We start from the raw sequence: 20,895 nt of genomic DNA, 5'->3' as shown, positions 1-20,895 counted from the left end.
TCCCCGCACTGCCCGCCCGCCCGCCCGCCTGTCTGGCAGGCAGCTCAGTCTGTGTTTCCGTTGCTTTATTCTTTCTTTCTTAAAAAGGTAGCAAAGGCAACAGACTATAAGATACAAAGTGTTCTTTACAAGGACAAGGGTGTAAAAATGCTCACCGTGCGCTCTGCAGCCGTAGTGTCCTCGGCCTGGCCGAGGGGACAAGCCTATGCTGGGCTTGTCCTGCACATAGACCTTCTCCTCATGGAGCCCAGGTGGTCCTGCAAGTCCCCACAGGGTGGGACTGGTGTCGGGCCAAGGAGGGAGGCTGGCAGAGGGCAGAGCCCGCCACCTTCTCTGTCCTCTTCTCCCTCATTCTCACCTTTTAAAAACGTCTTTGGGCCATAGCTGGTCATGGCATCTGTTAGCGTCTGCTCTGTGCTGGGCCTAGGAGAGGGTGCCGTGGGGAGAGCCGAGATGAGATCTCAGTTGGGTCTGTGTCCCTGGGGCAGTGCTTGGTGTCATGAGGGAGTGCCATGAGCTGGCTCTGGGGTTTGGTGGATCGGGAGGACTTCCTGGAGGAGGTGGGCCTCCAGAGAGAGCTGCAGGGCCATTTCGGGTGAGGGGCCATGGGAGCAAAGACACAGAGGTTGGAGAGTCCTGTGGCATTTGGACACTGAGGTGACTGGGTGGGTGGAAGAGAGACCTTGAGGGAGAGAGCTTGGGAAGCAGCAGGGCCCGAAGGCCACAAGGGAGTGGCGTGGTTACGGTGTCTCTCTGGCTCTGAGAAAGGCAGGTTCCCAGTCATCCTCTGTTGGAAGAGCCTTCCTGGGAACCCCTCCAGGTAGCTGTGGGGTGCTGCTGTCACCTGACCTGCTCTGCCTCCCCTGGTATCGGGGTCAAGAGGCAGCTGCCCACCCGCCTGCCGTTAGGAAAACAGAGCTGCCCGAGGCCTCCCTGGTCAGTGCCTTGCCGGCTCTGGGAGCAGGGTGGTGCATGGTGAGGGCTCAGGGCAAGGGGCATGCCGTGAGGCCAGGTCTTCTCCCCATTCTTCCTTTTTTTAAAAATTAATTAATTTATTTATTTGGCTGCGTTGGGTCTTCGTTGCTGTGTGTGGGCTTTCTCTAGTTGTGGCAAGCGGGGGCTACTCTTCGTTGCAGTGCGTGGGCTTCTCATTGCGGTGGCTTCTTGTTGCGGAGCACGGGCTCTAGGTGCGCAGGCTTCAGTGGTCGTGGCTCATGGGCTCTAGAGTGCAGGCTCAGTAGTTGTGGCACAGGAGCTTAGTTGCTCCTTGGCATGTAGGATCTTCCCGGAGCAGGGCTTGAACCCGTGTCCCTTGCATTGGCAGGCGGATTCTTAACCACTGCACCACCAGGGAAGTCCCCTCCCCATTCCTTAAATTTTATTTTTTTTATTTTTTTTTTAAATTTATTTTTGGCCATGTTGGGTCTTTGTTGCTACGCGTGGGCTTTCTCTAGTTGCAGCGAGCGGGGGCTACTCTTCGTTGCAGTGCGTGGGCTTCTCATTGCAGTGGCTTCTCTTGTTGCGGAGCACGGGCTCTAGGCTCGCAGGCCTCAATAGTTGCAGCACATGGGCTCCGTAGTTGCGGCACGTGGGCCCTAGAGCACACGGGCTTCAGTAGTTGTGGCTCGCGGGCTTAGTTGCTCCGTGGCGTGTGGGATCTTTCCTGACCAGAGATTGAGCCCATGTCCCCTGCATTGGCAGGCGGATTCTTAACCACTGCGCCACCAGGGAAGTCCCTTCTCCCCACTCTGAGCATCAGGGTCCTGGCTCCACTGCTGCCTCTCTGGGGGTGGGTGGGGCGGGTTTCTGGTGTCTCTTCTCTTGGGGGTCTGTCCAGTCTCCTTGGCCTGCAGGAGGGCACCCATCCCACACCCCAGCCCTACTCCCGGTGGACAAGTCCCTTCCTGGCGGTCATCAGGGCCCGACTGGGGCAGGTTTTGCCCGGTTGAAAGATTTCTCAAAATATTGATTCCACCCAAGTTTACAGTTCTTAGAAACCTGTTGTTTTCTGGTCGGCAGAAAATTGGTGATCTTTTCAGGGCTCAGCAGCCAGAGTTGCTGCAGTTTTGATCACACAAGCACGCGTCTTTTTCCTTGAGCTTTCATATAGCTGAGCTAATGGACTAGCTGGCTGTGGCCGTTCCTAGTCTTTCTGCCAGAGCAAATGGAGAAAACACAGCAGGGAACGTGCATCTTGTAACCAAAGAGCTCTTTCAGGCTGGCCTGGAAATCCTGAGAATGTTCAAGGGACGTGAACTGAGTCAAACCCACATAAAGAAAGCCCTGGTGGGACAGGGGCTTGTGTCACCAGGCTGGGCCCCTTTCCCTCTGCGCCCCCAGCCCTGTTCGCTTGCCCTGGCTGTGGGTCCCCCTGGAGGTGGTGGTGGGGGTGCCCGGGCTGAGAAAGCAGGTCGACAGATGCACGTCCCTCTAAGGTTCAGAGGAAGGGCTGCGGCGGCCCAGGGGCGTGGAAGTGAACCTCTCCGGTGATTAACAGTAAGAGTGACATATTTATAACCCTGCCTCACGTATGTATTAGTGTGAGCAGGTTCTGTGTGGACAGGTTCTAAAAAAGCGCCCTGGAAGGGGCTGAGGGCCGGGTGGGTTGGTGGGCGTCACTCCAGTGTGCCAGGAACCAAGCAGGCCCTGTGGCAATCCTGTGTGTGTGTCGGGGGCAGTGACAAACATGTTAAAGACCATGACATGGAGGCCTCCAGCAGCCCAAGTGGCAGCTCTGGGATTGGAGTGCAGATCTGGGGCTCCCAGAGCCCAGAGGGTCGGCTGCCAGCCCTGGAGAAACGATGCCTTCACACTGCCTGTCACCCCCATTTGGGGCTTATGGAGCTTGGGGTCTGCCTTGCAGTCAGGGGAGAGCCCCTCGCCAAGCAGGTCCCTGCCCCCACGAAGTGAGATGCTGATGCCCTGCACTTACCGGGCAGTGGACATGCAGAGGCAGCTATGGAGCTGCCTGAAAGGTCACTGTCCCCAAAGCCTGGTCAGCAGTCAGACGTGGGTGGAGAGGTGGAGCTGCAGAGCTGCCATTGGAAGCACAGGCCTGTTTCTTGGTGTCCTGTGTGCTGCCCGGCCCTCCTGGGACGGTGCTGCCTGGTCAGTGTAAGGAGTGGTCAGCACCCTGTAGACAGGCCCTGTGTCCATTGTGGCCTTTAGGACTAAACCCTTGTGTGTCACGTCTGAGACATTAGAGATGAGATGGTCCGGGTTCTCTGAGGTCATACTGGTGATAGTTGAGCTGACATTTCGTGAACGTTCACAGTGTATCAGGCACTTTAATCCTCATAACAATCCCATGAAGTGGGCACATGTATTATGACAGTTCTACACGTCGGGAAACAAGTGTAAAGAAATTATAGCAACTGCCTAGGCTGTCCGACCCAGTAAGTGACAGAGCAGGACCTGGACTCAGGCGGCTGGTGTCTCCCAGAGTCCAGGCTCTCAACTTTGCCAGAACAGTTTCCCATTCTGTTGTGAGTTTGCCTGCTAAGCAGCTCATGCTGTCCTGCTGGTGGCCCCAGGGCACTGCCTACTGGGCATCCAGGCTCTCCAGCAGCTGAGCAAGGGTTGAGGGCCAGACCCCAGAAGCCCCCATGGCACCAGCTCCCCTGAGATGATACGTGGCTGCAACTCAGAGGTGGGGAAAGGGCCTCACTTATTCAAGGTCACGTGACTAGTGAGCTTCGCCTTCAAGTACACAAAGTTCAAGACAAAAACTAAGTGCTATTTTTTAATGGTTGCCTTTTATCTCTACTATTGGTTTATTTATAATTCTTTTTTTAAAATAATGTAGTGCCTGCATTAGGGTTAAGAAAATACATCTTCAGGTGATCACAGTCTGCCCTTGGAGGACGTGATCCTGCTTCACGTGCAGCGTGAACCTCCCTTCCCTCAGGCTGCTGCTCTCGTTCATTTCATTCTTACACATGCTGCCAGTCCATGATGCATGGCTGCTGGTTTCGCTTTCGTCAGGAGTTAGTAATAGTTTAGAGAAAGTAAGTACAAAAAAGACAGGGGAGGGTCACCTCTGAGCCCAGTTCTGTTGATCTTTTTGTCTCTTGACAATGTTCTTTTCTGCTTTTGCGTGTGTGTGTGTGTGTGTGTGTGTGTGTCTTATACTTTTTATATTGAACTTGAGATAGCGTGTGTAGGACAGAAGAGATTGAAATAACTGATATTCATGCCTGGAATGGGCTTCACTCTTAAGCTCCCAGGCGTCAGGTGGGGAAGTGAGGCTGACGAGGTGGAAGCTGAGCAGGGTTGGGTCTTGCTGTTGCTGTGGTTCCCTTGGTGCACCCTACCCCTATGCAAACTGGTGGCCTCCAGTTCCCCCAATGCTGCCTTGTGCTCAGGGTGGGGTGGTTTGCTGGAAGGTTTTCTCAGCATCTGTTTCCACCTTCTGCTTGCTTCAGGCCCTCTGTGTGCCCCTCAGGTGGGTCTCTCCATGTCCTCGCCCCTCTTCCTGCGGCAGAGTGCTTGGCTGTGAGTCCGTGCCTGCCAGCCTGGGCTGGGGGCTTGGCTGGTCCTCTGTTGTCTGGGTGCAGCCTCAGACCTGGCCGGCCGGGTCCCTGTGTCTTGGTGGGAGTGTTCAGGCCCTGGGCGATTCCCTGCAGGTGTTTCCTGTGGGTCTTCACCTGTGCCCTGGAGGCGACAGGGCTATCGCTGGGCTTGCTGCCCCTCCCCTGTTGGCTTTGGCTTGCTCTGTTGGGGAGAAAGGTCCAGCCAGGGCTTCACACCCTTCCCACAGCAGCCTGCGCCCTGGGAAGATGTCCCCCAATCTCTCCTGCCCCACCCCCATCTTCCTCAGGAGCAGCTGGGAGGCCGTGGAGAGGTGCCCAGGGGGCGCCCCCAACCTGGGGTCTGCAAGTCCCAGTGATCTGTACTGTCACTGCAGACCCACCACACGTGGCCTTTGGAGACTGGGTAAAAGTGTTGGCTGAGTTCTTCCCCATCGCAGTTACGTGTGCCTGTTGCGGTAGGAATACTGTGCGGTGGTGTATAATCACTACTGTGCGTCTCTTCCCAACCCTGCATTCAGATACATCACGTTGGTAGCTCGAAATTGGCCATGGTGGGAGTATTTACACCACAGAAATCAGTAAATGCTACAAACGAAGGCTTTCCCCTCCTGAGAGTCAATTGTCAAACACTTACCAGAACATCGCTCTTGGGGGAAACCCCAGGAAATTGGTGCCTCTGGTGAGTGGCTCGGTGGCCTCCAGGACAGGTGGGCCAGGCAGTGTCAGAGTGGCTGTGCACGGGGCAGTGGCCAGGCCTCTGGCCGAGAGGCTCCGTGGGAGGCCCCTCTGTTCCCCAGGTGCCAGGGTTCACACTGCCGCCTCTGTCCTTCTCTCCCCAGAGCGCAGCCAGGAGAGCACGGCCGTGGCGCTCTCGGACTCCAGCTCGACGCAGGACCTCTTCAGTGAGCCTGCCAGCTCCCTGGAGGGTTCCCAGAAGCCCTACACAGAGAAGAGGCCGCCCGCTCCCAGTTCCCAAGTAGGACCGCCCGGGAAAGACCTTCAGGGGGCCGCAGAGGAGAGAGGTACGGAGACCTGACTCAGCGTGTGGGCAGGACTGCTGGGGTGTGCTGGGAGCCTGGGCAGCGCTGGACAACGTGCGTCCTGGCCTCTGCCCTCGCGCCTCCGCTGCTGCCCGGGGACCTCGGTTGGCTGAGCCACTCACCTCCCTGGGCCCCGCTGTTTCCCGTGTAGGATGAGTGTGATCCCAGGCCCGCTCCTGGGTTGTGGGGTCAAACACGGCGTCTCAGGCAGGTGCACGCAAGCTCCTGGTATGCGGTGGGCGCTGGTGACACTGTCCTTGTTGTTAGGACCCCACTGTGGCCCCGTGTGGGAGAGCCAAAAAGCCTTTGGGTACTATATGTCACAAATGTGCTTTCTTTTTAGCCTGAACCCCTCCTTTCTTGGGGCGGGCCCTGATCTGGCCCTGGAGTCTGCCTAGCTCCTGTGGGGCCCCCAGGTCCCGCTGTGGAAGTCAGTGGGCAGAGCCCACTCCCGGGCTTGCTGGGAGGTTGCAGGCAGGCCGGCGGCCCTGGCACTGTGCTGAGGCCGTGGCTGGTCAGCCGGCCGTGGGTTCTGAAAGCTTTCCCACTCTGGCTGGGCCGGGGCACACAGCCACTTGGTGAACAGTAGCAACAACAGCAGCCAGGCCTCCCAGCCTCCCCAGGGAAAAGCACTGGCTGTTCCCTTTTACTGGAGAAGAACCTGAGGTCCAGAGAGGGTCAGTCTGCAGCCTTATCCACTACCCCACGCTGCCTCTTCGGTGGGCTGGAGGGGCGGGCGGGCTGGGGGCGCTGAGCGTGGAGCCGGTGCTGCCCTTGGTGGTGGTGGTGGCCACGCCTGCCCTCTTCGGGCTGCTTCCCCATTCACGTGCACGGCCTGGAGGCGGGCAGCCCTGTGCCACCACCCACAGGGGCACCCTGAGCCCAGCTCGGAGCCCCCGTCTCAGCTGCGTGCCAGCTGAGATATCCTGTTTCATCAGGGAGGAGACTGGAGGCCATGGAGACCTCAGCTGGGGGCTTGGGGTGCAGAGGCAGCAAGGGCCCGCGCCTCCTGCCCCTGAGTCGCCTGGGTCCAGCTCCCATCCAGCAAGAGTGTGGACCCAGCTATGCTGATCGCTCACCAAGGTGCCCCTGTCGCTGGTGGTGGACTGCCACGGGGAGAGGGCCTAAAGCCGAGGTGACTTTCTTTTCCTTGTTCTCAATTCAGGAAAAGCCGAGGAGTCCTCGGAGAGCACGGAAGGCTTCCGGGCCACAGAGCAAGGCAGCCAGAAGCCTGCTGCCGACCCCCCGGCCTCCGCTGGCACCCCTGCCAAGCCCCCAACTTCTGTGCCTGCCCCGTGGGATGGGAGGAAGAGAGGGGACCCACTGGGGGAGCCAGCTGCCTTCCCCCAGGGGCTGCCGGCCGGCGCGGAGGAGCAGCGCCAGTTCCTCACAGAGCAGTGCATCGCCTCGCTCCGCCTGTGCCTCAGCCGCTTCCCTCAGCACTACAAGAGCCTCTACCGCCTGGCCTTCCTCTACACCTACAGCAAGACCCACCAGGTGAGCACGAGGCTGAGGGAGAGGGGTTGACACATCGGAGCTGGTAGAGGTTTCTGGTGGCAGTGGCGGGAGGGATGGGCGGAGGGCCAAGAGGCAGGTGGGCTGGAGGGGTCCAGTCTTCCAGGTGACAGGGGCAGGCATGGGGCTGCTCCCCCAGCAGGACCACATGCTCAGATTCTGGCTTTGGGGTGAGGGATGGGGGCTGACAGGCTCGTCAGCTCCTCCCTGTGAGGGCCTCGCTGCCGGCTCCCTCCCCCGTGGCCTTAGAGCCCCTCCCCGCCCCGGTCCCCAAGGCTGCATCTTGCATGGACCTCCTGGCCGTCACCCTGCCCTGGGCTCACCTCTCCACGCAGCTGCCGGCCTTTGAAACCGGCTCCGCACGTGGGCTTTGGCGCTGGCAGCCTCCTCCAGCTTGGAGGGCAGATGATGTAGGGGCTCCCAGCGCTTCCCAGCCAGGCCTCTCCTGCTGGTGCTTAGCGTTTGTGGGGGGAGTGGGGCCTACCTGTGTTCTTTCACTCACCACACTTGCCCCGGAGGCACTGGGAGACAGCTCCCACAGAGCTACGTTGGGGCTGGGGGGGGGTGGGGCGGGAATCAAAATTATGCAAATGAGCAGATAAAGCAAGTCCCATCATGACAAACCCTACAGGGAAGACAGTGGGGTGCACACAGGCTGGGGTGCCGCTGCGCTCTGGGAAGGTACCCTTCTGCTGAGACCCCTAGGGTGGCTGCGGGTCCAGTGGGGACATGGTGGCTGGAGGGGAGGGGAGGGGAGGGCAGTGCCCAGACAGGTGAGCGGTTGGTGGGGCGGCCTCGGGGGTCAGGCTGTGGTCTCTGCTTTTGTCTGCTCAGTAAGACCTGAGCTCAGCAGCCAGAAGCTGCTGGCCCCTGGCTGGCTTCTCTGTGGGACGTTTGAAGAACTAGGGAGGGCAGTTGACCTGAGATGGACCCTGGCGCTGGTTGTGACGGGAAGGTCCTGGATGGGGTTCTGTGGGGACCGGCTGGTGTGCTCACGTGGCTTGGTTGGTTTTCATGGAGCAGAGCAGGTGGAGCAGAGCAGGTAGAGCAGTTGGCAGGCCTGGTGGGGGCACCTCGGCAGGGGCTCCGTCTCAGCTGCAGGGCGTCAGGCTTTCCCAGCCGCCCATCGCTGCCTGGCCTGCACTCAGCAGTGCACCTGACCTCCGGTGCCCAGGCCTTCTAGACCCAGGCAGACCTGGATTTTAATAAAACTCCCACTCGAACAGTCTGTGGGGGCCCTGTGGCTGATGCTCCCCTTCTCCAGAAGCAGTTGCTGAGGCGGGATGTAGGGTGCAAGACGCCTCTTAGGGAAGGGCGGCGGAAGTCACAGGGTTGGGCGAGGGAGAGCTGGGCTGCGATGTGGGCCCCACGGAGGCCTGCGGCGCCCACACCCGCCTCCCCTTTAAATGGCTTTAATCTGAGCACAGGAGCTGTGCCCATAAAGGGCTCCACAACCTGTTCCCTTGCTGAGTGGGCTTTTTAAAAGTGAAAAACAGTATTTATGTCAAAATTAAAGAAAAATTGGAGGGGGGCTATTCATAGTTTTGCCAGTATAACAGAGAGTACGCTGCATGTGTCTCTTCTCTCAGCTCTTGAGCACTCACACCGTTGACCATCGGGGGTCGTGTCCTCTGCTTGAAGTCAGGGAGCCTGGCTCTGGGAGCCCAGGCCCTGTCACTCCACTGCCCCCCAACGTCGTGAGTGTGTCCATGCTCACAGTTGGCTGTTTGCTCTTTCCTCGAATTCCCCCAGGTCGTCTAGGTCCCCTGTGATGGTCTGTGGCGGCCATGGGGTGGGGTGGGGTGGCTGGACTGGGTGGAGGAGACGAGGCTGCCCAGGTTGTCTGCTCCTCGGGCGTCACACCCCGTTTCTGCATCTCCTCGGTCACTGTGTGCCCAGATTCACTGCGTGGTTCTCCCAGAGGGAGCGCTGTCTCGATGCGTGAGCCCCCCTTTCTCCTGCGTCGGCCATGGAGGGCCCCCAATGTGCACCCGGGCCTGGCCGTGCCCAGGGGGCTCCGTGGGCTGCCATTTGCTTCATCCAGAGGCTTTGCGGAGCAGTTTGTGAACACCTCACTGCCTCGAGGGCTGAGCGCGGGAACCTGTCGAGGCAGCCCACAGTCCTGGGGGCGTGGCCAGAGCTCTTAGCAGAATCAGTCACTGAGCAGCAGCGACCATTTCCGACCACTTCCCACGCAGCTGTTGGGTAACAAATGCTTCCTGCCGTGTGGGCTCAACAGCAGCCTGTTTCTTCATCAAATCCGCCTGTGGGCTTGGCAGTGGCATCTCCCTGTTGCCATCTCATGGCTCAGTGGCTGCCTGGAGCAGAGAGGCCCCGGTGGGTCCTTTGTGCTTCTAAGGACACTATCAAAGTGAAAAGATGATCCACAGAATGGGAGAAATATTTGCAAGTCACATATCTGATAAGGGACTTGTATCTAGAATATATAAAGAACTCTTACAACTTGTTAATTAAAAGGCAACCCAATTTAAAAGTGGGCGGGACTTCCCTGGTGGTGCAGTGGTTAAGAATCCACCAGCCAATGCAGGGGACACGGGTTCGATCCCTGGTCTGGGAAGATCCCACATGCCGCAGAGCAACTAAGCCTGTGCGCCACAACTACTGAGCTTGCGTTCCAGAGCCTGTGAGCCACACCTACTGAGTCCACGTGCCACAACCACTGAAGTTCGCGCGCCTAGAGCCCATGCTCTGCAACGAAGAGTAGCCCCCGCTCGCCGCAACTAGAGAAGCCTGCGCACAGCAATGAAGACCTAACACAGCCAAAAATAAATAAATAAATAAATAAATAAATAAATTTAAATAAATAAATAAAAATGGGCAAAGGGTCTGAATAGACATTTCTCCAAAGAAGACATACAAACAGCCAATAAGCACAAGAAAAGATGCTCCGCACCGTAACCCATCAGGGAAATGCAGCTCCAAGTGACCTGAGATGCCCCTTCGCCCTGCTGCAGTGGGCTAGGGCCCAGGCCTGTGTCTGTTTAGGACTTGTTTGGTTAGGGCTGCCCCCTCCAGGAGGGTTGGCAGAGCTGTGCCCACCACGAGATCTCTGGGGAAGCCCTGACCGACTCATTGTCAGCTTGTGCTCTGCTCTGGGCGGTCCTCTACCCCCTGGGCCACCAGCTCATGTGTGGGACCCTCAGAGCCTCTGAGGAGTGGGCAGGTGTGAAGGGACTGACCCTCCTGCACAGGCTGTGTGCCCTTCTGTAGGCACGTGTGAGTGATCGGGGCCAGGACCCGGCATCACAAGGGCAGGTGGCCACAGCACAGAGCTGCCCACCTGCCTGCAGCCCTGCTCCCCTCTGGGCACATAAAATGCCCCCCACCCCCCAGCCTCTCCACGCAGACCCCAGCCTCTCCACGCAGACCCCAGCCGGGTTCTTGTCAGGCTTTACTTGTGTGGTTTATAAAGTGAGAACTCGATGTTTTTCTCAGCTTAGGAACCTTGGTTATGCACTTCAAAGTCTGTGCCATGTGGTGTGAAGAGTGCTGTGCCTTTGGGGCCAGAGTCAGTGAGACAGATGGGCCTCTCTCCATGGTGTGGAGCCCATCTGTTTGACTAGGTCAAGCCCTCTGCCGGCCGTGTGCATCACAGATACTGTTGTTCACGTTTGGAAAGAGGGGTGAACCCATCACCACGTCGTCCCACGGCCACCACATGGCAGGAGTGCCTGTGCTTGGCGTGCCCTCCAGGGCGCTCACGCATTCCGCAGCAGGCTCCCGGGGGAGGAGAGTGGGGCGAGAGGAAGTGGGTAGGAATGGGCGCAGGAGTGTGGCCGTTTGGGCAGGGCGTCCAGGAGGCCTCTCTAAGCAAAGACCCGACAGGCGAGGGCACAGCGAGGAGCTATCGGGGAGAGGCCTCCAGGTGGACACACAACCGACACGCACGCCCTGGATGGGGCTCAGCCCGCAGCCCGTGTGATTAGCCAGGCAGGAGGGGAGGGCCAGGAGGCGGCAGAGCTCAGGAGGGCCGGTTAGGTGGGGAGGAGTTGTGGGGCGTCATTCTGAGTGAGGTTAAAGCGTCGCAAGCCTGGGGGGAGTGGGGACGTGTGTGGCCGTGTGTGAGACTCGGGCGGCTGTGGGGAGAGCCAGTGGGGTGGCCGTGGGAGCCCGCCAGGTCTCAACGGCACCATCCAACCGCTGATCTGAAGAGCCGTTAATGAAGGAGACAGGGGCCTGTGCCGGGTGGGCAGTGCAGGCCCGGGTCAGCCGCAGTGCCCTTGGAGTGTTTGCCCTTTGGTGGCCAACCCTTGGCAACCCCTCAGGGAGGGAACTTGGGAGAGAATCTCTCTGGCCTCACCCCCACCCCAGCCTCCTACCTCCCAGTGCTGCCTCCCTTCAGCGCTCAGCAGTGGGAGGGCGGAACAGGGGCGGTGGCAGGGCCAGCTCCTGGGAGAAGGTGTGGGAAGGGCAGGGAGCTCTCCCCGAGGCACCGTGTGTGTACACAGTTGCTTTCCTGTCTTCATTCCTGGGGTTCTCAAATTGACGCTAGGTGTGGCCTGATGGCCACCGCCACCCTCCAAGTGGGCAGTGGAGGTCCAGAGAGGCGGTCCGGCTCTCCGAGGCTGCCAGGCACTTCCACAAAGATCCGTGTGCACCACCCCACACCTGCGTGTAGCTCTGCGAGCAGACCGGACCTCTGAATGCCTGTCCGGGGGACCAGCGGGGGTGTTTTCCAAAGAACAAGCTCATGCTCTGGCCTCCCCGGCTCCTGAGTGCTCAAGCAGTCCTTTCCTAGGCTCCCCGGTGTGCTGAGCCCTGGGTGGGCAGCTGCTCTGCACCCTCCAGTGCCCTGGGCTCCCCCGCCCCCTCCAGTGCCCTGGGCTCCCCCCTCCCCGGTGTGTGTTTCAGTCTCCTTCTTGCCTCTGGGCCTTAGCCTGTCCCCTCGGCTTGATGGGCTGCATTTCCTTCAAGCTCAAACTCTGCCCATCTTCCTTTGATTCTTTTTTTTTTTTTTTTGGCTGCGGCAGGTCTTAGTTGCTGCGCACAGGCTTTCTCTAGTTGCAGCTAGTGGGGGCTACTCTTCATTGCAGTGCGCGGGCTTCTCATTGCCGTGGCTTCCCTTGTTGTGGAGCACGGGCTCTAGGCGTGCAGGCTTCAGTAGTTGTGGCACACGGGCTCAGTAGTTGTGGCTCATGCGCTCTAGAGCGCAGGTTCAGTAGTTGTGGCGCACGGGCTTAGTTGCTCCACGGCATGTGGGATCTTCCTGGACCAGGGATCAAACCCGTGTCCCCTGCATTGGCAGGTGGATTCTTTTTTTTTTTTTTTTTGGCAGGTGGATTCTTAACCACTGCGCCACTAAGGAAGTCCCCTTCCTTTGATTCTTTCCCCAAATATCTGTCCCAGCCTTTCTGTGGACCCCCTACTGATCTAGACCCTGAGGAGCCATCAGTGAAGAGGTCAGTCTGTCCCTGCCCTCGGGGCTGACAGACAGCGGGGCGGTGGGCGAGGCTGTTTGAGGGCTGTGGGGGTGAGTGGGGCGGCACGTGGGTTTGGAGTTCAGAAGGGGGGATGGGCCAGGCCTGCTCTGAGGGAGGGGTGCCTTCAAGCAGAGGAGAGCCCCTCACCAGGACCCCCGCCCTTGAGCCGGTGAGGGGCTCCAGCCCGGTGAGTGGGGCCAGGTCACATGAGGCCTGAGAGGGGGCCGCCTGCGTCCCTGGGGGAGCGCGGTGCCGAGCACAAGGCAGAGGCCGAGGCAGGTCTGCGACATGAACCCCACCCCACCCCACCCCCGCGGGGCCCAGGGAAGATCCCGACCTTGGGGTCCCGGCCTGGGCCAAATGCAGGCTCTGCCCCTCCCTTACTGGCTCTGGACCTCAGGCAGCGCTGGAGGCCACTCTCCTTGGCAGTTCCACGTGGTGAGGGTCACAGTGACGTGCTCTGCCTGGGTGGCACACGTCGCCCCACCCCACTGCGAAGCTGCAGGTATGCGGGCGGGTCAGGTGCCCCCGCCGGCCTGGTGCCTGTCCGTTCCCCACGGGTCTCCTTGTCCCCGTCAGCTCCATCCAGGGCCTCGGATGTGAACCTGATAAGGTCTCCTGAGCCGTTGGTCAGTTCCGTCTGGCCCACCTGGGAGCTGCCCGGGGCCTGCTGACTGCCGAGTCTGTGCGAGGCTGACAGGCCCGCAGTTGGGCCCACGCTGTCTGTGCTCTGCTGGGAAGGCCTGCTCTCCAGTCCATGAGAAGGCCCCAGAGAAGGCCTGGCTTCTCACCCTGCCCTGGGTTCCACCAAGAGGCACCACTGCCCAGAGAGCAGCAGCCTGAGCACTGGACAGAGCACCCCGCCCCCCGCCCCCCGCCCCAACAAGCACGCATCCCCGGCGTCCTGCAGAGCCCCAGCTCTCCCAGGCTCACGGCGGCAGCCGCCAGCCTGACAAGTCAGGCTTGACTGTTTGGGCCGGTGGGGGCATCCCCTGGCAGAAGGTGGGGTGCTGGGTCCGTGCAGCAGCTTGCGAAGTTGTCAGGGTGAGGCGTCCCTGTCTGTGCCCTCCTCAGGCAGTCTGAGGCCACGGTCTCCTAGGTCAGCTGTATTAGGCAGGAAACCAGTTCCTGAAACGCACCCCACAGCCAGATGATCAAAGCCGGCAGCCGGGGCCGCCGGGCACTGCGGGATGGATGTCTGCAGGAGCTGCTGCTTTGCCCACGCAGCCTGGAAGGAGGGGACCACCTCCCTTCCCCGTGGGCGCCCAGAGTTGCCCACACACTCACTTCCAACCTACTTCTTGCTTCCCCAGAACCTCCAGTGGGCCCGTGACGTGTTGCTAGGTAGCGGTATCCCATGGCAACAGCTGCAGCACATGCCGGCACAGGGGCTCTTCTGCGAGAGGAACAAGACCAATTTCTTCAACGTGAGTAGTTTGCCTTGTTGATTTCCGCGGCTGCTGGCTGCCAGCGCTTTTCACGGAAGGAAGGTGTGGGAATGGACCCCGGCGTGGGCGTTCCCAGGACGCGGGATGGCAGCAGCCTCAGAGGGCAGGCTGGGTGGCACAGTTGAGAGTGCGCCAGACTCAGGAGTGAGGCCCTGCTTGCCGAACGACTTCTGGCAGGTCGCTGCCCCCTCCGGGCACCGGTTTGCCAGCTGTGGGGAGAGGCCTCGACGAGCTCGGTGGTTCTCTGGGGCCGCGGTGGGCAGTGGTGAGAGGGGCTCCAGGCCCGTGCCCTGCTTCCCCTGGAGCAGCCCCACGTGCCCCTTTGGGGTCCTGGGCACCTGGAGATTCTGATTGGAGGCTGGTCTGCTGCTGAAAAAAAACGAGTGTGGCCAGTGCTGGGTCTTCAGTGCCCTTCCAGCTCTGATGTTCCATGTGAGGTAGAGACCCACCCTCAGGAAAGATATGGCCCATCCCCGAGGCCCCGTAGAGCCCACATCCACCCCTCCTTGCCAACCCGCCTGGCCTGGGCCTCCCGCATTTGCTCTGCCCTGCACAGAGACCACCGGCCCCTCACTCTGCTCCACCTATGGGTCCTCACCCATCCTCCTCACCTGTCCTCAGCTGGGTGGCTTTGGCATGTCACATGGATCCTCTGAGCTTTGGTTTCTTCTGTATTTTCCTTGCTTCCCCGTCACACCTAGAGAAACCGAAGGGCAGGATTGGCCTGGACAGGAGCCGAGGGGGGCAGGTCTTGGGTCTGGAGGGATGTGGCAGAGGCTGGTTCTTGAGCCGTATGGGCAGAGTGAGGTCCCTGCTGAGAGCCGGCCGGGTGGTGGGTGTCTGGATTCGTGGCTTTTCTCCTCTCCCAGGCTTGAGCAGGGGCTGGGCAGGGGCTCCGAGCCTGGGAGCCCTGCTCCTGCCAGCCCTCTCCCTATGGGTATTTTATAGACAAGTGGTAGATGTAACCCGTAATCAATCTGCATGGTACCAAGGGGTTTGCTGTGAAAGAGATGCTCCCTCCCACCCAGATGCCCAGGCCACAGCCACTGTCCCTCGTCCTGCCCGCTTTGGAGCCCGCGCCCGGAGACGCACACAAGGGCAAAGTGCACGTGCTCCTGCCCCTGGTTTTCCTTCACTTAAGCGTGTGTCTTAGAGGGTGTTTTTGAACTTGCTGTTCTTTTTAATAGCTGCCTGGTCCTCCCATGTGGATGTCCAAGGTTTACTAACCACCCCTATTGATGGGCATTTAGGTTGTTTCCAGTCTTCCACTGTTGCAGACAATGCTGGTGTATACGTCTTTGCACACGCGTTGGGGGTCCACTCCTAGAATACACTCTGAGAGAAAATTCCCGGGGCAAGGAGTTTGTGGGGCCTTGAAGTTTTAGCAGATGCTACCCTCCGATCCAGCTCCTCCCCAACCCTGGACTTACTGACTTTCTCTATTACTGAATGGTTTCATGTGTGCTTTTCAGTGGGTGAAAAACACTTGTGTTCTTTGTGAGTGGGACTGTGATTTCATGTAAGCAGTTTTAATTTTTTCTGTGTAGTTTCTACTCATGTTCATTTTCCTATTGGATTATTGGTCCTTTTGTTATTGATTTACAAGAACTGTTTCTATATTAATGAAAGGGGCCCTTCTTCAGTGTTCTGCAAAACTTTCTTCTGCAGTTGCTGAACCAGAGTGAGAGCCAGGCAGGTGGCTTGGTTCCCCTGAGCTCCTGCTTGCTCTCCTTACACGTGGGCCTGAAGAGTGACTGAAGACCCAGTTAGATAAGGGGAAGTGGCCTCACTTGGGAGCTGGTGCATGGTCGGTGCTTGGGGAAAGTTTCCCTCCGCCCCGCCCCCCCCCCCCCCCCCCCACCGGTAGTGCTTTGCCCTTAAAGGCTGTGCAGTAATGTTGCAAGGAGGGACCCAACCCCCCTTTCTTCCTTCCGGGTCAGGCACCAGCCTTCCTAAAAGCAGAGTTTAGGAGGCCAGCCCCTCAGATGTCTGCTTCCCGCAGCTCCTCCCGTGGTTTCCAGAGCCTTCCAGAAATGAGCCCCACAGGCTGAACGGGACGTTTTGCACGGTTTTGCCTCTTCTGGGTCAGCTTTTGTTTCTCTGTGCATCGCAGTGAAAGGTTAACCTCTGGGCAGAGGGCAGACAGGTGCTGGCACCCCCTTTTATGCAGCACCCAAGGGACAGGCACTCCGGCTGGCTGGTGACAGCACGGCCCCTGCTGAACCACCCACTCTGGCCTTGCCATTGCTGCGGCTGGACCCTCGGGGTGGACGTGCCTTCCAGCCGCGGCTGGCTCCCAGCGCCTCAGGGAGCGCTGGCCCTGCACACGTTTGTGGGACAGATCTTAGCAGGAGGGATGCCACCTGCCTTGTTTACGAGGAGTATTTAAGGCAGCCCTCGGCTGACTGCTGCCCTAGCCAATGGGCTGGGCTGACAGCTGGGCTGGGGGTCAGGACGAGCAGGCTGGCTCTTCTCCCTTCCAGCGCTGGGGTTACTGCCCAGGCCTGGGGTGGGGGCGGGGGTGGGGCAGGGACTGGCCCTGTGAGCAGGTGTGGGGAGGCAAGGGCAGGGCCATCCAAGCCCCCACCACCCTGGGCAGCGCCCTCATCCTCAGGGCCTGGGCTAAGGAGACTTGCCTCTTAACTTTTTACTGGCGATTTCTGAAAATCATGTGAGCCGCATTGTCATTGGGCCACATCGTCATTGCAAACCGTTGAGACGCACAGCAGAGCCCACACCCCTGGTCTCCCACCCCAGGCATCCTGCCCTCCTTAGAGGTACCTCTGTGAGCGGCCGGCTACTCCCTTTTCTCAAGTGTACGTGTACCACATCAGACAAGTTTGTCATTCTGCTTTAAAAAATATGCCTGTGTGTATATGTGTATGGGGGGGTGCTTTTTGGTAACTTGTGCTTTTTCGCCGACACTAAGTCTTGGGGACATTCCCTGTAAGGGGTGCAGGCCGCCCGTGTCTGTGTGTCCTCTGGGTCCCGAGGAGGCGCTCGCTGCGGGTCTGTGGACCGTCTCCCTGACAGCCCGTCTCCAAGCATGTCCTCCTGGTACGGCCAGCTCCGGCTGCCGTGGGCCCTGCCGCGGGACACTCGCGGGCTTGCCCCTCCGTGCTTGCCCGGTCGTGTGGGCCTCTGTAGCGTGCTGTGGGGCACAGGGAGAGAGCGGGACCCTCAAGGAGTCCGGTTGGCTGGAGGCAGGGCTCCCACGGGTAGTGGGTGCTGCTTGGCCAGGGAGGGTGCCAGAGGGAGGCCGGGGCTGAGGCTGTGCCGGCTGGGGCTTCTTGGGGAGCATGAGGGGCCGGGCAGAGGGTTGGGTGCACAGGGGACCGGTGGCCTGGACCCTGCGGCAGAGGCCTGGTGCATAGCGGCCCAGCCATGCGGTAGGACGAGCATCTGAGGGAGAGCAACGAACTTGGCGCATCTCCATCACCCCCCCCCCGCCCCAACGACTTGACTGAGGCACTGGCTCCCACCCACCCCTTCTCTGCCGTGGAAAATCCCACCTGTGGGCCATGTGCCGGGCAGGCTGGATCCTGGCCCCGGGCTTGAGTCCGGGGTGGCCGCAGCCCCACCCAAGGGCCCCACACCCCGCCCTCTCCCGACAGGCAGAACGGTCTGGCCTTTGCTAGAACAGAGCTGGGAGTTGTTGGACATTGCTGGTTGAAGTCCTGCGGCCCTCCCCGCCCTGGCACGGCTTGGCCTGGGCCCTGGGGAGGGACGGGCAGAAGGCGTGTGGCCACATGACTCAGCGGTGCCTCCTCAGGACGACCGTGCAGGGAGCTGGGACCCCAGGGAGGACACAGAGGCCTGGGTGGGAGGCACCGAAGTGGGGCTGGGCCTGGGGGTGGGAGCCCTCCTGAGCCAGTGCCAGCCCTGAGGGGGCTGCAGAGATGGGCTGTCCGTCCCTGGGCAGAGGAGACCAGGAAAGCAGAGGCCACAGGCTTGTCTCTGAGTGCCTGGAAGGTTCCACGGCTTCCTGGGCAGGTGTGTGCGCCCCTGGGTGGGGGGCCCGTGGGGGCTGGAGCCGGGCTGCTCTGTCCAGGGCAAACTTGTCTCCCGCTGGTAGTTGATTCGGAAACGTTCCCATAGTAACCAAGCCAGAGATGGCTCTCCCTCCTTCCCCAAAATGTTTGCTGATTTTAGCAAGCAGGGTTTTTTTTCTTGTTTCAACCCAGTTTCCAGCCACCGTGAAAGAAGCAAAGGGAGCGAGGGCCTGGCCGGCACTGTTCCTGCTTCCCAGGCTGTGCAGGCGTCCGCGGCTGTGGCCTGAGTTTGAGGGAGTGGAGGGGGAGTGCTGGCCTGCGGGGCCTCCTCCACGGCCGCTCCCGCCCCATGAAGAGGTCCGCCCTCGGCTCAGGAAAGCAGCCCTCGGCTCAGGAAAGCAGCCCTCGGCTCAGGAAAGCAGCCCGCGGCTGGCGGTGGTTGGCGGCCCCCAGGGCAGGTCCCAGGGCCGCATCGTCACTGAGAAAAGCACAGACTTTAGGCCCCAGCGGGTTTGGCTCCCAGCCACTCACCCCTGACTCAGCCCACACAGGGCATGGGGTTGCTCATTGGCAGGATGGTCATGACAGGTGGATAGGAGCCCTCGGCACACTCTTGGCCAATCACACAACTCACCCTTAGGACAGGAAGTCAGCCTGCTCCAGGCCCTGGGGCTTGTCTGCGGATCCGGTGGTGCTTCAAGAGGGCAGTGCTGGGGACCAGAAGGAACCTGGCTGGAGGGTGGAAGGGCCTGCCTTGGCTCGAGTGGAGCAGCCTGAGATGTGGATGTCGCCGTCCCCACCTACCACCTGGGCCCCCTTCTGTGTGTCCTGGCTCGACTGTCAGTTCCCGTGGATGCAGCTGTGTTCCTTCTTGTCACTGCTGCAGACGCCACTGTCTGGCTGTCTCGGGGTGCCTCTACCTGCCCTCTCCCCCGTGGATCGGCGGCTTCAGTTCTTCACTGGTACAGGAGGGCTGCTTCTCCCCGGTGCCAGGAGCTCCAGGACAAGCGCTCCTTACCCAGTGCTCCCACGCACGCCTGACGGCTCTGCCGAGCTGGGCCAGGTGCCTTCCCGCCGGCCACTGCCCTGCCCCTCCGGGCACTTAGAACCGAAGGAGACTTTCATTTTGGCCCACCTGTGGGGTGACCGGGGAGACTGGAGCACCTTCCCACGCCCAGGCCTGTGCCTTTGCCTGGGCTCTGGTGCACTCTCCTCTGCAGCCACCACATACCCTGTGGCTCTGTTTGTCCTGACTCCGAGTTGCTTAAACTGATGGGAGATACAGTCATCAGGAGTCGTCTTTGTTTCGTTAAGTGTTTGTGCCCTGGAGCCTGATGGCTCGCTGAGGGCCCTGATGTGGGAGGAAGGGCCCCCTGGTTGGGCAGCCAGCTGCCGGACAGCTACCTGCCAGAGCTGGGGGAAGGAGAGAAGGTCTCTAAAGCCCCTGGCACCCTGTGCTTCTTGGCAGGAATCCGTCTCACTGATCCTACTCTGACTCGCTACCAGTTGGCTGTGTGACCTGGGGGGTCCCCCTACCCCACCCAGTGGCAGATGCCGGTGTTAGGGAGGGGCAGGTGCAACGGGCCCACCTCCCAGGCCAGGGGCCTCTGAGCCCCAGCTATGGCCCAGCCCCAGGTATGGCCCACTGTGTAGGCCAGGCCTCAGCCAGCACCCTTCCCCCAGGGAGAGAGCCCGTGGTGCTGGGCAGGGCCTGGCCTCTAGAGCTCAGTGCGCCTGGGCATCTGTAGATGGGGGCCTCATCTAGAACAGCATTGCCATTGCCCCTGATGCACCCCCAGCACAGTGCCCGGCAGGCGGGTGTGCCTGGTAAATGTGAATCCCTCCGGCCCTCTAGAGGTCCCTGGGACAAGGTCAGCTAGGAAGCAGCAGCCCCTAGCGAGGGGGCGCCCAGCCCTGGCCAGGCCCTGTGGTCTGTGCCTGGGACAGCCACCTCCTGTTGTGGGGCCAGACTCGGCCCCTCTTCCCCCTGCCCTTCCAGCTCAGCGCCTGGTGGGCCGGCGGGCAGCCCCTGCCTCACTTGCATACACCCGTTGACTGAGTCAGTGGCACCGCCCCCGCATGCCAGCCTCAAGTTCAGGGCCTTTGCAGGCTCAACCCAGGGAAGAGGTGTTGGTCTCCACCCAGTTAATTATACCCACCCGCCCCTGGCAGCGGGGCTTTGTGCTGCCTCCGGGCAGTAAACAAGCTGCAGCGTGTCCGTGTGGGGTGTTCCGGCCTGCGGGTGCCCCGGCATGGCTTCTCCAGAGCGGAGTCTGCCCGCCCGCTTGGGCCGGGGCCAAGACAGCCAGGAGAGGAAGCGCCCGCCTGACAGCAGACCGACAGCTTTTCCGAAGTTGGTCCCGCCCACGTCACCTTCCCTCCACTCGGCCCGGCTGTGACCCGGTCACCTTCCACCTCGGCTTGTCCCTCTGCCCACACCTCGAGGCGAGTGTCGCTTGGGTGTTAGACCGGCTCGTGCCAGGCCCTGGGCTGGCCAGGCCCTGGGCCAGTTGACAGCAAGATCCAGGGGCCACAGGCCAACCCACGCAGTGGCTGGATTATTAGTCCCGTTTCACAGAGGCGCCAGTAGGTGAGGTGCCTTGGCCAAGGTCCCACAGCCAGTCTAGGCCGGAGGAGGGATGTGGACCTTGTGCTCTCTGGTGCTGAAGCCGCGGGTGGCAGCCGGCAGTGCCTGTGAGGAGGAAGGGCGGAAGGCCAGTGCTGGCTCCACACTGGGATTGGCCCATTGGCGATGAGGAGGATGGTGGCCTGGTCAGGGGGCACGGGCATCTAGCCCTGCCCTGGGAGGTGAGGCCGCATGCCAGGTTGATGGGGGGTCGGGGTCAGTAGCTGGCCACGGTGTAGACCAGGGCCTCCCCTGGGCAGCGGGGCCATGTGGACATGGCCTCGAGTGACTGGCTGGCTGG

General features: G+C 60.6%; 1 protein-coding gene across 1 annotated transcript in view; it reads left to right on the top strand.

Moving 5' to 3' along the window:
• The window catches only part of CABIN1 (calcineurin binding protein 1), a 101,000-nt gene that overhangs the window by 48,737 nt on the left and 31,368 nt on the right, over positions 1-20,895 (top strand). The window contains 3 exon segments of the mRNA XM_068563783.1: positions 5,372-5,554; positions 6,738-7,069; positions 13,842-13,955. Of these exon segments, the coding sequence (XP_068419884.1) occupies positions 5,372-5,554; positions 6,738-7,069; positions 13,842-13,955 (629 nt within the window).

Source organism: Eschrichtius robustus, chromosome 14, assembly GCF_028021215.1.
Source record: "Eschrichtius robustus isolate mEscRob2 chromosome 14, mEscRob2.pri, whole genome shotgun sequence".
In the NCBI taxonomy this organism is placed as follows: Eukaryota; Metazoa; Chordata; class Mammalia; order Artiodactyla; family Eschrichtiidae; genus Eschrichtius; species Eschrichtius robustus.
This window is presented reverse-complemented; position numbering and strand designations above follow the sequence as displayed.